The 14,625-nt window shown below is 42.9% G+C and overlaps 1 protein-coding gene across 1 annotated transcript in view; it reads left to right on the top strand.

Annotated features, from left to right (window-relative positions):
• Positions 1 to 253: 253 nt before the first annotated feature.
• Positions 254 to 14,625, top strand: part of LOC129780335 (protein phosphatase Slingshot) — a 54,129-nt gene continuing 39,757 nt past the window's right edge. The window contains exons 1-2 of the mRNA XM_055788486.1: positions 254 to 1,377; positions 5,482 to 5,615. Coding sequence (XP_055644461.1) covers positions 1,317 to 1,377; positions 5,482 to 5,615 — 195 coding nt within the window. The 5' untranslated portion in view covers positions 254 to 1,316. The remainder of the gene's footprint in view (positions 1,378 to 5,481; positions 5,616 to 14,625) is intronic.

Genomic DNA, 14,625 nt, shown 5'->3' with positions numbered 1-14,625 from the left:
ATTACTCCAGATTTTCAAAAGCTCGCATTACGCTACATCGCGAAACACATTTACCGATCCTACGGGGACACGTGCAACCATCCCATATACCTTTGGCCGAATCATTTCCGTGTGACGTCAGCTACCACACACCAGCAGCGGAGTGATAGTGCTATGTGGTGGTGTTGGTGCCATCGCAAGCCACCCCGTCGCCTGAGTGTTCGTGCATCCGTCACCAGATGGAATGTGAGCTGCGAAACCCGAGGCAGCAGTAACTCGACGGCAGCCGTCATTCGTATTTCTGTGGTCGGTAGAGTAGCAGCACGGCACACGTGTGCGTTCGTTCGTTCGTTACTAGTGTCTGTCTCTCTGTTCCTGTTGTTCGGTTCACATATTTTCGCGGTCCTTTCGCACCCAACCAATCGTGTTAGTTTCACTGGTTAAGTAAGCTCAACTTTTCAGCTTCGCGCCGTTCAAGAAGCGTTCCAAACTTTGAGTTGGTATACCCGTTCTGATTAGTTTGTGAGAGAACATTAGGCGATTGTTTGTTTTACTGAATGCAAAGGACCTCTGGATCAAATCAAAAGCGAAATCTCCCCTCCACAGACGGATTACTCATCAACGTGTGTGCGACCGTTTGTAAACGACAAGGAAACAAAACTACAGAGTCTGCAAACAAAAAAAACGAGTGATATAAAGTGAAATCAAGTGCTTTTACTTCAGTGACCAACACTTTTACACATACGTACCGCACGCATATACGTGAATGAGATTTTTGTATTCAAATGCAAAAAGGTAGAAAAGATAGAAACGAGTCAAATATATAGTGTAACAAGTGCGAATTAATCGCGAGCCTCAGCTTTGGTACATTATTAGTGTGGTGAAGTGGAAGAGAGCAGAAGCAGAAAACAAATTATACTTAATGATTCTACAGTTGTAAATCTCTTGCATAATGTGTAGTGTGAATAGAAGTGATTCATCTTACCTAGATTTGTGAGCATTACAGTAAATTGATTGCGTTCAGCCAGTAAGAAAAAGTGATCCTGTCGAAAGAGAACGAGAGAGAGAAACGATCGAGAGAAGGGCTGTGAGATCATTTCTAAATAGAAGTTGCATAAACACGGTAAAAGGGGCGCACGAAGAATAGTTGCCCGATTGAGTCATTCGTTCGTTAAGTCGATCGCCTGCCCCGCTAGCGACAGCTGTCAGCGAACGCTCTATCACCTGTCAAAATTATCACCAATCGCTTAGCAGCAGTCACCGCTTCGTGCTTCTCAAGCCCGGAGTCGTCCTCACCTGCATTGGTAACAACCCGCGCCGACGTAACGTTCACGAAGATGAGGATAAAGCGCGAGTCCACCTGTTTAGGATTAAGGCTAATGCCTACCACCAAGTTGGGTAAGTGTCAGATCAAAGTGTCCACCAGCAAAAGTTGTGTTCAACCACAGTTTTAAATATCAAATGAAATTCAGCGAGAAGCTCAGGGGGGCCGCAGCAGCACATTAATTTGGTCCCCCGCCGCATGTTTGAGCAATGAGTCTTCCCATCACGGCGATCGGTACCGATCCCTCTGTTCTTCCGACCGACCAACCGTGCGCCACGCCAGAAACGAAACAGATTTATATTTTTATAATTAGAATTTCATTCGAGCGCGACGCAAAACTCTTCCTCTCGGCGGTGATTTCGCGATCCTCAAACCAAGCGACTAGGTGTCTCCGAGTGCACCCGCTGGGGGACATTAGTCTCGCCCCGACCAAAATACCAACGACAAGTGTCCGCACGTCGTCGCCGTCGCTGCCGTGTGTCGCTACCGTCGTTACTACACGCTGCTCTTCCAGTCTGAGTGTCTCACGGTGTCTGCATCTCTACCTCCAATGGCTTCCGGTAGGTTAAGCTAGCTATTTTGAGAACGCTGTAATCTACCTCGAGACGGAGAAGGGATATTTCAGAAGAGTTCCGTCAGAGACGTGTCGATTTGATGATCGTTACGGACTCCATAAAGAAAAAGGATTGGTTCAGAATTGACATTTTATGGTGACCGTAAAATCGCCAAACAAATCAAAGTGTCTTAAGCTGGTCATCGGATAGCTCGGAATTCCATACATGGGTTCCATTCTTGATGTATTGGAGACAATGACGTCGATCGTTCGAAAGCCTCTACGTTCGCTTGATCATTCAGTTCTTTCCTCCAACTTTGGATACATACTTCCCGGTCAGAATCGTAGCAACAACCTCCCATTTCCGTAGCCGTGACTTCCCGGGTGGTTGGGTGGATCGGTCCGTTTGAGGAACACGATCTGCCCATGCTGACATTGGCTACCGACTCGGGGATTGGAAGAATTTCGTCATTCAAACTCTAGTAGGAAATCTAACAAAGGGGTTTGATCTGTTGAAATGGCCTTCGAAGTTGTCATCGTCGCCAAAAATGTCATGGACTACGGATTAAATGAAGATTCGTTAGATAGTGTAGTCCGCTATGGGCACGAAGTATGAAGTTACTCGGAAGGATTTTCGGAACGTCGAATGTTCAGAATAATATACGGTTATGTACAGTATAACGGAGTATGGAGAAGGAGAATGAACCACGAACTGGTGCAACTCTACGACGAACCCAGCGTCCAGAAAGTCGCCAAGGCTGTACGAGTGCGATAGGCAGAGCTTGTTGCAAGATTTCCGGACAGCAGCCCTGCAATGATGGTGTTCGCATCGAATCCAGCAGGAACAAGGAAGAGAGGAGCCCAGCGAGCGAGGTGGTTGGACAAGATTGAGCAAGACTTGGCAAGAATTGGTGCGGTCGGGAGTTGGAGAACTGCAGCCATGGATCGGGTCTATTGGCGAAAAATTGCGAAGAAGATCTAATCTCTCAATGAGATGTACTATCATTGTAAACATTATAACCGAGTGTGAAGAAAGAAAATAAATCACAAAATGTTGCAATTTTACGGTGAACCCGGTTACAAGAAAGTCGTGAGGCTGTATGGGTGCGATGTCAAACAACCGTCCCGCAAAAATATGTTGTTCGCATCGAATTCGGTAGGGACAAGCACGTGGTCGGGGAACTGTAGCCGGATTTATTGAATAAATTGTGTTGTGAAGATGATCTAATCTTATAGTGGGACATAAAATCAATAAACAAATAAATAAGAACGAATATAAGTGTGAAAAGGGATCTCCATATGGTTGCTCACGATACATTGAGAATTCCCCGAAGATGTTTTTCCAGCTTCTACGAAACAAGCATGACATAATCCCCATCCGATGGACAGCGTAGTGTAGCTCGCTATGATCTTAGCGGAACAGCCGGAGCAAAACAACCATTCCGCGAAATATTTGCGGATTTATGAGTGCAGCAATTAAATCAGAACCCCGATAATTGCCATCGCTGGAAGTTGATGGTTGTGATTTCAGCTTCATTGAATCCGGTCGTCCGCAAGCCGACGAGATCTCTGACGAAGTCTAACAGCGAAATAACAACAAGTCACTGAACCGCAGTGATTCATCATCGTTCAGCATAACTCACAGTCGCCGTGTGTGCAGGGGAAATTCCAGGAAGTTGAATACAACTTCGCAACCACACACACACATTAGCCGGAGGAGTCGAAACTGGGAATTCCTTTGTATCTCCAGCCGGGTGTGATGAATGTGGTCTAGACCGAACAGTTCCGCCGTGGGCAATTGCCGCCGCAAGTCTAAACTATCAGAAAATTCGATTCGTTGGGGCTAATTTTGAGGTTTCGCTTCGCACACGATCTGCTCTTTGATCGTGCTCTAACCTGGAAGATACCGATAGCGCTGGCTTTCTAATCGTAAACAGATATTATTTAAACAGCAGATATGTTTGACTTATGCCCCACTATGCTATACAAAACAATCGCGCAACCACAACCGCAAGACCAACTCAGAGCTCTCGGTGCGATAAAAGCATCTGCTGTGGCCACAACAGAAGAAGAGCGCAGCCCGATCTCGGTCGTTTACTTCTTTGGATCGCTGTTTTTGTTTTTCCTCTGTTTTTGCCAAACACAACAGACTGGGGGCTGCCTGTTGTTCGGCGGGGCCATCCTCTAGCCGTGCCCTCCGGATGGATGGATGAGTCATATCTGAGGCGGTCTGCTGCGAACGCAACCAGCCAACCACAGCGACAACCAGAGCGAGTGTGTTTCAAAATATGTGAAAACAGCAACCACACCAACAACTGCAGCAGCAGCAGCCAAGATTGCACAAGCAAATAGAAGAACACAGAGACGATGTCGTACACACAGATCCCGCACTCTCGTCTCGATGCTCGGATGGTGAAGGGAGCGGAAATTCGTAACAGGAAAGAAAATGAAAATAATCCGCCACCACCGAGGAGACGATCTTCGGCGGACGAAGAGATCGAGCTGCGGTTGATCCAAAATGGATGTATTATTTTTAAATTAAATCTCATATAAACATCTGAGTCATAGCGGCCGGTTGCAGCAGCAAAGAAACTCGAGGCAGCAAAAACAGTGCGAAGAGATATGAGGCCGAGTGTCGGGGGTGGGTGTGTGGTACAGGAAAGAGGGAAAGCGAACATGTTGCGCTGCCGACTCGAATTACATACCAGTATACGAATCGCAACGCTCACGTTGTACCCGCTTCGTACTCAGCCTGGGTGGAAACGGCCTTGCATGTTGCGTGTAAAATTTTATGCTGCTACTCCTCCATTCCAGCTTATTGTGGCTTCGATTGGAAACAATGAAAAAAAACCGGAAAACATACCACGAAATCTGCTCGAAACTTCTTGGGACTCCTAAATGACTCACACTCGGCAGAGATCTTGAATCATTTATGCAAACTCGCTTCAGAGGATGTCCAAAACTATCAACGAGGGGACCCTGAAAAATAATTCCTCGGCTTATCGAAAACCCCGGAACAACAGTTCTCTATCATCAGTACCTGAGATACACCTGCCCTAAAGCAGGAAGAGAACGAGCTTCGCAGCAGCCTCCTTAAAGCAGCCACCATTTTCCTCGTGTTCATCGAAAAGGCTCCCTGCCGAGCGCAGACCGAGGCGCGACGCCTGATGCAAGCAAAAATGCCAACAACCTGCCTCTGGCCGCCGCCGCCGCTCACCGTTACCGTTAAACCAACTTTCCGCTACCCCCTGTACAAGGTAGTAGGAAGGCTGCAGTAAAAAACGCAGATACGACCTTTCAAGTTTGTTTCGTGGTTGACTGGATTTCTCCACACACAAACGTGCTCGCGCGCTCAGAGGAGTCCGTACAGAAAACAAGTTTCTCGCTGCGCACGGGGAGCCCACAACCAGTTGTTGTCGGGCTCGGCCCCGCACGAGGTGCATTTACATTTTAGCCACCATGAATCACAGAAAAGTAAACAAAGCGCTGTCAGAAGGAGAGGCGAGCATGAGATCATGCTCGCTTTGGCCGATCAGGCAGCGATTTTAATATATTTCAGGGGTCCCGAACGACAATTTTTGTCACTCTCAATTAATGTGTTTCTCATCTGTTTTCTCTTCTGCAGCCATTCACAATCCGCACAAACGCCACAAAGATACCTGCGATGATTCATCGATCACGCCCGGAACCCGGATCCCCTTGGCACGCAGCTGCTCCAGTCCGGCAGTATCCTACGGTAAGCCAACGTCGTCATTCCCCTAAACACCACTTCCGCTCCAGAGGGCAAGCGTTTACGCATTCTTTTTTATCTCTGCCTTAATTCGATTAACCAACTCCAATGCGGTGGGATAAAGCCGCGCAGTGGCAAAGGAATGAGGAAGTCAACAATTTCGTGCCATTAGGAAATCATATGGGACACGCACGACGATATGGTCGCACAAACACTAGTTCTCCGCTATTCATACCGGAATTGGGCCTATCTCAGAAGATCTGCCCCGTTGATTATGAGGAGAAATTGCGCGTTATGTCGTTCGATGTAGCGCCGCCGCTGCTGTGAAGCCGGAAGCAAACGAACGAGCGCTAAGTCGCAACAGTAGAAGCACGCGCGCGTGGGTGTGTCTTCTCACACTCGACCACTCTTCCGTGAGTTAGTAGGAAAGAACAAATGACCGTCAGCGGTTGCTATCATCCAGTATGAAACAGCTCTTTCCAGTTAGATTATCTACTTTTCTATTACTGAATATCATAACGGAACGAGCTGCAGGGTAAGGCACTTAGGATTCCTGTATTTATTCACAAATATGACGAGAAGTTGAATCGAACGAACGCCACTAAAAATGTGCGGATACCAAATCATATTCATTTAAATAGATATACAAAATTTGCTAAAAAAAATTACATTCCAATTTTCCATTTTTCCGAATTGTTTTCATAATTTTTTTTGACATATAAACCTGACGCAGACTCAAACCTGATACTGACTGTTCAAATTCGTTGCTCTGTACTCGAATTAAATAGTGAGGAACGGACACCAAATCTTTTTTTATTTATATAGATTTGATTCTGGAATTCAGGATCCAGAACTTCAATCTGACATCCAACTGAAACATGGAATCCAATATTTGAAAACGGAACCTCGTTCTGAAATCTGAATCCGTAATCCAAATATATATGATTATGAATAATCTGAATCTAAAATACCGTAAACAACTCCGATGTCATAATTAGCGATCTGAGTCTGTAATTTAAGGTTATTTAAATCGTGTCTGTTATCTATAGTCTGGATCCAAAAACACACACGATCAGTGATTTGTACCTAGACGCATTTTTGTATAGAAGACTCCAACTTTCTGGATCGTGATATTCGGGTCGAAACTTTCAGATAATAAACAATATTGTATCCAGAACCATAGGTACCGTGGGGGTTACTTTTACACTCCAGATTCTCGATGTTATCAACAGAAATATTTGTTTTTTTACCCCTTTTGTTTATTTTAGGCTCATTAGAATTTTAGCTGTAACAGAGGCGAATTTTAATCGTGTACATGTCACATGTTTATCATGTCTATAATTAGCACATTACTCAGTTACCATTTTTCGGCGTTAGAGTATTCTCTTTTATACCATTGCATATGGTACACATTTACACAGTAGCCATTTAGGCGTAAGAGTTTTCCTTCTGTTCTTCCATTATCCTGTTAAACCGGACAGCGGAGACAGTTGATTGATCATTGTTGAGTTATTTATAGAACAGCAGCCAGATGTGTCTTGCAGAGCAGAGCAGTTGGTATGGATGAATCGATCTTATTCCGACCGTGGATCGATCTCCATCGCTGATGATTGTTGTGTGGACGTAGTTATTCTGTAACAACACAAAGATGGTCAATAAGGGCCCTGAGTTTTGAACTCACGATCGAACGGAGACCCCCCATTACAGAAATATTTATTGTAACTATATAATATTTTCGACGTTTCTTTGGCATCATTTTGCATCCTCGAAATTCAAAAGTTCCCATTAAATTCCCTAACATGTTTCGGAACCATCTAAGACTAAATAAGGCTAAATGAAGTGGGGAGTCAAAAATAGCAGCGTTTTCAAATAATTAGTTTCCAATTTCGAAATATGTATCTGGAATCTATACCAAGATTTTGAATCCAGAATTCCGATGTAGAATCGATTAGTTGAGCTTGAAATATACGACTGAAATATAACATGGAATAAATGTTGCAATAAGAATTCCGATTTGGATGTGAAATTTTTTGAAATCTGTAATTTATATTTTGAATTTGATTCTGGAATTCAAGATCCAGAACTTGAATCTGACATCCAACTAAAACATAGAATCCGAGACATGAGAACGGAACCTCGTTTTGAACTCTGAACGCAAAATCCAAATATATCTGAATATGAATCTGACGGTGAATCTAAAATACCGTAAACGACTCCGATGTCATAATTAGCAATCTGGGTCTGTAATTTAATGTAATTTTTTAACAGAGATAAGGACTGATCAGAAATAGGGTACCTCGCTAATTGTTGAACACTTTCCAAATGTTGAACAGTCTGAGGAATTTTAGCTAGAAATCAATTTCAATTGTTGTTTTCTAAACACTATCTTCAAAAACATCTGCGTTTGAAAGTTACACAAGTTATGTTGTCCAATTGATTTACATAACCCTTACAATTGAAATGCACGATTGAAAATATTGTGTAATCAATGATCATTCGACACTGCAATCAAAAAAAAAAAAAAAAAAAAAAGAAAGTGCATCCTCAAAATAAGTTTTACAATAAAAACAGCTACGAATTATTCACTGCCACTATTTTTGAGAATTTTTAACAGTTCTTCAATCATCCTGTTACACTAACATATTATATGAGGGGCTTAGAATGAAAGGGGCGTAAGTGATTTGATCGATTTCTCTACATCGACTCTCTCTTTTGGTCATAACTTAGCTGCAAATACATTCCCAGCGGTATTTGAAAATGTGGAAGATAGGTCAGAACCTCATCTATTGGATTGTATAGCAAACTTAAATTGGAACGTTTTTGCAGTTGAGTTATTAACTAAATAAAAAGTTGATGAAGAGAAATCGATCAAGTCACTTACCTTACCCCCTTGCATTCTGAGCCCCTCATATGAATAATAAATTGTTCTAAATTCTGTTTTTTTTCATCTCATATTCCATTTGTCGAACAATTCCCATAACCTCAACTTGTCTTTTCCATTAGAAGGGGAGCCAGGTTTTTTTTTTGAAGAACATGATATAACGTTTCTGTTCAAAAATGTGCAAGTGTAAATTAAACTGCAGTTGAAATTCAATTGTGTTAGAGTTTTCTAGTGTGCAAATCAACAAAATAAAAAATATACCGAAGACAACAATCCGATGCAACTGAAACGTCCACTTTTGTAAACAATTTAATATATGTAACCATACTCAATTTTATCCTTTTATAATTTTGAATATGCGACTATACTCATTTTTTTCTCTTCTGGCATATTACTTGAAAATTCTTGCAAATTGAAAAACTTCGATGAAAATAATAAAACAAAAGATATTCAATTTACCCGTATCTGGCATCCCTGCTTTCGTCAGTGGGTTTATTTACATTACCGGTTTGTCTCACTCAAGGCGGGTATATGATACTAGGTGAGGCCGTTTTGTCACTAAGTTGGTTGGGAAGCGGTATACGACACAGTACGGAAGAAAGCAGAAGGGAAATTATTTACCTGAAGCGTGAAAGAGACCGGCTGATCAGAAGTGAGGTTTCGCACAACCGTTCACAAACAAAACACAGTATACTTTCAAAAAAGCTACAGAATGGTTTTCACATATTGGCCCACCTTACGATATACTTATAATATAAGCACCTTGGCCTCACATACGAATGTTGATGGGGTAAGAAACTAACTGTTCAACATCCACCGAGGGTCGTTCAACATTTGGTTGAATGGATGGATATGTGTTCAACATTTGGGTGCCAGAACACCATTGGTCCAACCTAATAAATATAACAAGAAATAACGCTTAATGGTTGCTATAGAGTGATGGTGGGGAGTTTTCAGTAATTTCATGTGTTATCGTGAAGAAATCGAGAATATATGAACATACCCAGCTAAGCGTTCAACATTTGACGAGTTACCCTAATTATTTTTTCGGCTAAATTCAACTTATTTTCAAGAGTGTCAAAAGAAGCCCCACAGCTAATACTAACAACCGATTTCCGATTGCTATATTAACAAAATTTAATATTTCAATGAATATCATTTTAAATCATAAACCTAGAATTCAAAATCCTAAGTCTCAAATTCATGAACGTTGATCAAATTCATGAATCCTGAATCTTGCATCTTACAAATCGCAAACCATGAAACTTCAATCATATCCTATCATATATTTCATTCTAATGTCTAAAATCTTGAACTTTTAGTTCTATGTACATTTCTCAAACATCAGTCAGTTTGTATGACAAATTTTTATCCTAAAGTTATGATTTTGTGAATCAAGATTTCAAATAATAGATTTTATCCTATACATTATAACTCTCATCGAATTTTAAGGCTTCACACGTAATTCTCTGAAAGTTAACAGCTAACTCTTGAATCACAAATTTTGATTGCTAAAATACCTTATCTTAATCTGCTTGTGTTCAACATGTTATACACGTGAACTGTGGAATACCAATCACGTGTGTTTATAAACCTAAAGCTGACATTTGGAATTTGAGTCTATATTCAGCGACGGAAATTTTGATTGTGGAATATGCAGAAACTGCAATTTCAAATAGAGAATCTGAAATACAACCACTGTGGACTCGAATTCGATTTCGAAAATTGTGGCAACCCGCGGCGGCTAAAGTCTAAATCTTCTATATCCATGATTTGGAATGTGAAACCATGAATCTGGAAGCAGAATTCAAACTTATGAAGTCTACAATCTTCCCCGAGCCAAAGATTCATAGATAAAACTGTTTACACTACTCATTAGAAGTTTGTATCCAATAAAGTCGAGTGGTATCTGAAATCTGAATCGCCGCTGAATCGTAATCAGTAGTGATTCTGGTTCGGAATCTACATTTGTCAATCCATACTTGAAATCCGTTCCTGTAATTCGAGTTCGTTTTTGTTGGTTCTTTTGTCAACAGAATACATAGCCGTAGCTTCATATTTGGAATTCAAAACGAGTCAACTGAAATATGAATTTTGGATTTGGAAATGATGGAAGTCGGACATCTGGAGCCCGAATCGAGAATCCTGGGTATGGAATCTGTGTCCTGGAAACCGCAAAATAAAAGGAGGTTCACTTTTCAAACTTTTATTTCTGGCTGTCAGTCAGTCGGTATAGGAATTTCATCCTTGAAAGCTTACACCTGAGTAATGTTTACAAATCATTGACTTTCCTAGATCCTGTGGTGCTAGAGGTATCAACTAGACTTCTTTAAAGGGGGCTACGTGAAGTCTCTCGACTACATTGGATCCTTTTTTACGCGATTTGGCACTGCCTATCGTACCTCGTTAGAAAGAGGAATCCTGCAAGTGTAGTTGGGACGAGCCGATAACGGAACACTTTTTTCACGCGATTCTCTCGAATTGCAATCGGAGGCTTCGGAAGACCCGAGAATTTGAAATAGTAGTGGTTTTTTATGAACCCTTTAAGTGTAAAGGGTGTGTTACATCAAATTGCATCACGGAAAAAACGCTGTAGAAATTTAATTTTTAGGAATTATATCTTCAGCTTTCGCTTATAATCAGATAAGAGTGTATAGATCACGTTGGCCATGCTTCACTGTCAATTTTTCGTAAATTTGGAAAAATGTCGTCGAACGAAAAAGAGCGTCGTGAATTAATCCTGTGCACTCATTTCGAGAATCCGGAGTTGTCACATCGGGACATCGGTAAGATGCTGGGAATCGTCCAATCCACGGTCAGCAGAGTACTAAAACGATACTTCGAGAACCTAACCATCGACCGGAAGGTGAAGAACGGCAAAAATGGATGCTCCGTCAGTGAAAAAGATCACAAGCGCGTAGTTAAGCAGTTTAGACGTGATCCGAGAAGTTCGGTCCGGGATGTTGCCAATAAGCTGAATTTGTCAAGTTCATTTGTCCAGCGGACCAAGCAGCGGGAGGGCCAGCGTACATACAAGGTTCAGAAGGCTCCTAACCGCGACGAAAGGCAAAACATGGTGGGGAAGACGCGAGCCCGGAAGCTGTACACCGAAATGCTGACGAAGCCGCATTGCCTGGTAATGGACGACGAAACCAACGTCAGAGCGGACTTTCGTCAGCTGCCGGCCTTTGTTCTTCTCCGCAGAGCACAAATTCAGCGTTCCGGAGGAGATTCGCAAGCAGAAACTATCCAAGTTTGCCAAAAAGTACATGGTGTGGCAAGCGATGTGCTCTTGCGGAAAGCGGAGCGCCCCCTTCGTGATGACCGGCACGGTAAACGGGCAGGTTTACCTTAAGGAGTGCCTACAGAAGCGCTTACTACCACTATTGAAGCAGCACGAGGGCCCGACCATCTTCTGGCCGGATCTCGCTTCGTGCCACTATTCAAAGGACGTGTTGGAGTGGTACGAAGCCAACGGGGTCACCTTCGTGCCAAAGGAAATGAACCCGCCCAACGCGCCGGAGCTTCGCCCAATAGAGAAATATTGGGCGATTATGAAGCAGGCCCTCCGGAAGAACCCAAAAGTTGTCAAATCGGAGGCGGACTTCAAGAAAAAATGGATTTCTGTTCAAAAAAAACTACAACCTGACGTTGTACAGAACCTTATGGACGGGGTAAAGAGGAAGGTGCGAGCATACGGGCTTGGGCTCGAAGTATGAATAAAAAGAAAATGCCAAAAGTTGTTTAATAGTTTTTATTTTACTGTCTAAAATTTTCAAAAGGATCGGTCTACTGGGCGAATTTCTACAGCGTTTTTTTCCGTGATGCAATTTGATCTGACACACCATTTAGTTGTGTCCAGCATTTGTATTAATGGGTTGATGTGTGAAACACGCATGAATTCATCTCCGGTTGCTGCTATTGTCGCATCCGTTCAACCAAGTGAATCGAGTACACGATCCGATTCGTTTTGTGTTTGCTCGCTCGTGATAGTTTTACGATCGCAACCCGGAACGATGTAAACACAGTGAACCATACAAATAACAGTAATGCTGTGACACGTGTATCTGTCCGCGGTTCGGTCCATCCAGTAAGCGCGCGCTCATTCATGTCATAACACTACAACATCCCGTGTATATAAACCGGACGACACAGCAGAGGCACTATTCATTATAAAACTTTATTGTTTTTCCCACATTGACGGCTCATTCTCTCCCGAAGTACGTACGTACCGTACCGACCGAGCGATCGCTGAATGGAAGAGTACCGGGGATTGGGTTTCATTCAAAAAAATCAGCGAAAACAAAGTGCCGACAACAAAAGATGGAGCGCAATACACAACTGCTGCACTCGTGGTAAGCGTAAATAGAGCATATGTGGGCAATTTTTCATTCGTTGGTGAATGACGAAAAGTTGGAAATAAGTAACGATGAACAACGCCCCTGATAACACCGATGATCCATTCGCAGGGTTATCTGCTGATGCTACTGGTGCCGCTGTTTACCTACATTACATGATTGGCAACACTAGTTGTCAGTCATTCAGCCTGTTGTACATGTTTTGACAGGCGGATACACAGTGCGCGCGTCAATTACGTAAGCCAATCAGTATTGCGAGAGAATGCAACGGAGCTTTTATCCAAACAGGGCACATGTTCTGCCCTGCCAGATAGAGGTAGGGTCGTATTAGACCCTCTCTCTGTCTGTCCGCCCGTTCATAACACTCGGTGGCAGCAGCAGTTTGAAACAAGCGGCTTAATGACTGTAAACAACCAATCCAGTAGCGTCAGCGTCACTCAACGCGGCGGAGACTCAGCCAGATTTTTTTTTCGACGAAGTGAATGCATTGACTCAATTTATATCATACCACCACTAGCCTATAGACGCAGTGGCAATAAAAATGAATTGAGATCGTTTATAATATTGGAGGCGCGGGGAAAAAAATAAATATCAACTACAGTGCGCGGTATGTTTCTCGACTGGTCACCAGGAATGTGTTATGATATGATCAACCTGTATTTTCGGCTGCGGAGGACATATTTTTAAGCGTTTGTATATATGACTGTCAAATGTGAACGAACTACATTCGAAGGAGAAAGATTGTCCACCTATTTAATCAAAATTGACCACCCCACACCTCTCGACGACTGACACACCTCACCGACCGGAGCGGACAGAAACAGAGGGCAGCACGCAAATAACACACCATGTTTACAAGCTTCTTTCTCTCTGGTTTTTTTTTGTTTTGCGAGAAGAGCCGCGCGAAAAAATATGAACTCATCGTTTCGTTTCACGGCGCGTCTTCGCGCGCTGCTGTGTAAATCGTGGTCAAGCGCGAAATGATGTCATTCTCGAAAATAAAGCACACTCCACACGTTACTTTATAGGGCGAACAGCCGAGATTGAGACAGCGCAGTGGTGGTGGGGAAAAACGGTTGATTCGCATCCTCACCCCAGGACTTCGCTCTAAATCGGTGAAATTTATTTCCCGCTCCTAAGTAGGCTACGCGATAAACACATCCATCAATCGTTCCGACCGCGGAAAGATGTTGACAGCATGTTTTGATGTCCGCTCGGGAGCGGAATTAAATATCAACTGGGCATATTTATTTCCGAGTTTTGTTAATCTCAGACAGAGAGCTCAGAACATCAACATCGGAAAAAATTATGTCCGACAGCAATACCTCACCTGTTGTTGTCTGCATTGCATCTGGCATCTGGTGATATGCGCTCCCACCAACACATATCTAAGCAACACGATTTCAGCACCAAATCAAGTGGTGCTTAGTGTCGAAAGGAATTAAAAGCAACAGTCTTCGCGTTTTTTTGCCCTTCTTTTTCACCACACCACGCTATAAATAGGTGAAAGAAATTTGTTATCCTCCGTTTTGCCTCCGTTCTCCTCTTTCGGTTCAACAATTTCTCGGTTGCTGCTGATTCATCCGGTCTCAAGGACGGTCAAATAACTTTCTCGGCCATTTGTGGAGCTTTGCTGTTATTGCCGGTTATGGTGGTGGTACGGAAATGAGCAATTTTGGCACGCGAATTTGAATGACAACCACACTGCGGGAAGTGTCCAGCGCGGATGAGCACCTCACGCGAAGAAGGCGTTTTCCCATGGTTTCGAAATGAACGCAATCCTAAACTATAACTTTGTAT

The sequence above is a fragment of the Toxorhynchites rutilus genome, chromosome 1 (genome assembly GCF_029784135.1).
Source record: "Toxorhynchites rutilus septentrionalis strain SRP chromosome 1, ASM2978413v1, whole genome shotgun sequence".
NCBI classification, from domain to species: domain Eukaryota; kingdom Metazoa; phylum Arthropoda; class Insecta; order Diptera; family Culicidae; genus Toxorhynchites; species Toxorhynchites rutilus.
This window is presented reverse-complemented; position numbering and strand designations above follow the sequence as displayed.